Source organism: Haliaeetus leucocephalus, unplaced genomic scaffold (assembly GCF_000737465.1).
Source record: "Haliaeetus leucocephalus isolate CR32 unplaced genomic scaffold, Haliaeetus_leucocephalus-4.0 Scaffold1, whole genome shotgun sequence".
NCBI classification, from domain to species: Eukaryota; Metazoa; Chordata; class Aves; order Accipitriformes; family Accipitridae; genus Haliaeetus; species Haliaeetus leucocephalus.
In genome coordinates, this window is record NW_010972437.1 from 10253323 (window position 1) to 10255408 (window position 2086).

The window sequence follows — 2086 nt, forward strand, 5'->3', positions numbered from 1 at the left end:
CGCCGCGGCGGCCGGCAGCGGCCCCCGCACTTACGCGCCCCGCCGGGCCGGCGGAGCCGGGGGAAGGTGAATTCCGCGGGCGGGGTGATCCCAAGGGCGCAGGAATTCCCGGCGGAGAAAGAGGAGGAGGTGTTCGGGGCCGGCTGCAGCCGGGAGCCCGCGCCGGGGGGCAGCTCCGCAGCAGCGCTGCTCTGGCGGAAAGGCGCCGGGGCTCGCCGGCGTGCGCGGGTTTTTGTTTTCTCCTTCTCCGGCCCGGGAAGCTGCGGGGCAGCGGGGACTACCCCTGTCTGGAGGCTAAAGAAGCGTTGGGAGAAAAAAAGCTCATGACATTTGTGCGTGTGTGCGACTGCCCTGAGCCTGCCTCCCCTCTCCGTGTGTATGAAGAGACATAGAGCAAACCCGATGTATATCCGTCATGGGTGCCCACAAAGCTCCCCAACAATTCCAGTTCGGCAGGAAAAAAAAATTATACTAGCTCCTCTGTTTGATTTTTCTAACATATCTGTGGCTATAAATACACCACACCTAATCTAACATCTGCTATGATTTCATTACCATCCAAAGCATGGGGATGTGACAGTAACGTATTACCTTACAATACTAACCGTAAGTGCATTGTAACATTTATCTAAATTACATTGCTTTTCCTGACTTTGCAAACCAGTTATAGAAAGATTGGAGTCCAGTGATGGAAACATAAGTTCAATGTAAATTATTGTGTACGGCTTCGGATTTATAATCCTATATTTCTTCGAAATGATGCACTTAAATCTCGCCTCAAGTAAGAGGTAATGGTTCTTTATATCCTTTTCCGTCAGCCATATATTTCGGCGTCTGGGTAGTTTTGCAGAGCCCCCCGCGCTCGCGTGTCTGTGTGTACATACAGCAACCCCTACACGCACAGCGTGTTCTGCATACTTGTGTACATACACACAAAGCCGAACATAATTCTGGCCGCTGTTTAGACATTTTGGATGACGGAGAGGTCTTTCGCTTCCTACACAAAAGTGCGAGGGAAAAGCTGGGCACCGGTCGAGCAAAGAGCACGAAAAGGATTCAGAAGAAAATGCTTTTTTGGAGGGCAGTTCGGACCCCCCTGGAAAAAGCCCCACAGCCCTCGGGTGTCTTTTTAAAATCTAGGGGGAAAGAGAAAAAAAAAAAAGCGAAATTTAACGTGAAAATGGAGGACGGCTGAAAGAAAGGAGCACCTTCGCCACCGCCACCAGAATTAAGACATCGTAGAGGGGACTGAAAAAGTATTAAGGAAATGTTAATCCTTTGGCTGGTGGGACTCCAGCTTTGCGCGAATTTGTCTCCAGTAAAGGATCTAAGACTTCTTCAATCGGAGCATATGTTCATAGAGCAATAAAACAGAAAGATTTACAGTCTCCGCCCGCCCCCCAGCAGCCTCGCACCCTTTCAGGAATTACTTATGATGATTTATAACAACAACTCCGGCAATTGTCAAACTGATAAAATAGCCCGGGCTATATGCGGGAATAAACGCTCTTATGAAAGGGCTGCGATTTATGTTCGGGTCCTTTTTACTGCGTGTCTTGGTGGAGTTTGGTTTCTTTCCCGGACCAACAGGATAATATAAAACTTCATTGATAAAAATGTAGGAGTTCTCGTGAAGTAGCAAATCTGTTCCTTAGTCACTACCAAAGCACATAAACATTTGTCATCTTTGAATAATTGAATTAATGTGTTATTGTTTGAATGTATAATTCATAACATAGGAAACTTTGTCTCTGTCCTGCCACCGAAACGGAAGTAATAAAAAGCTACAATCTAGGGTTTTTTAGAAATTACTCCAGCAAGGGATAATAAAGAATATCCTGTTTGCAGAAAGTATTTCCAGCTGACCCTGGGATTTCACAGCGAAATCTCAGCCTCGTCGCCCATATTCGACGGAGTTTGCGGAGAGTGGCTTTGTGTGAAGACACAAACCCCATTCTCCCCCTCGTCCGGGCTACCGCTCGGGGACTTGAAAGGCGGCGTGCCCGCTTCGGGGGCCGGCTGCGCCGGGCTCCTCCGCAGCTCGGGGGGAGCCGGCGGGCCGGGCAGGAGCCGGCCGGGCAGGAGC

At 49.5% G+C, this 2086-nt stretch overlaps 1 protein-coding gene across 1 annotated transcript in view; it reads right to left on the reverse strand.

Moving 5' to 3' along the window:
- Positions 1–1955, reverse strand: part of HOXD3 (homeobox D3) — a 10924-nt gene extending 8969 nt beyond the window's left edge. The window contains exons 1-2 of the mRNA XM_010569323.1: positions 1867–1955; positions 164–294 (exon numbers count right to left, since the gene is read on the reverse strand). Coding sequence (XP_010567625.1) covers positions 164–294; positions 1867–1955 — 220 coding nt within the window. The remainder of the gene's footprint in view (positions 1–163; positions 295–1866) is intronic.
- Positions 1956–2086: the final 131 nt, after the last annotated feature.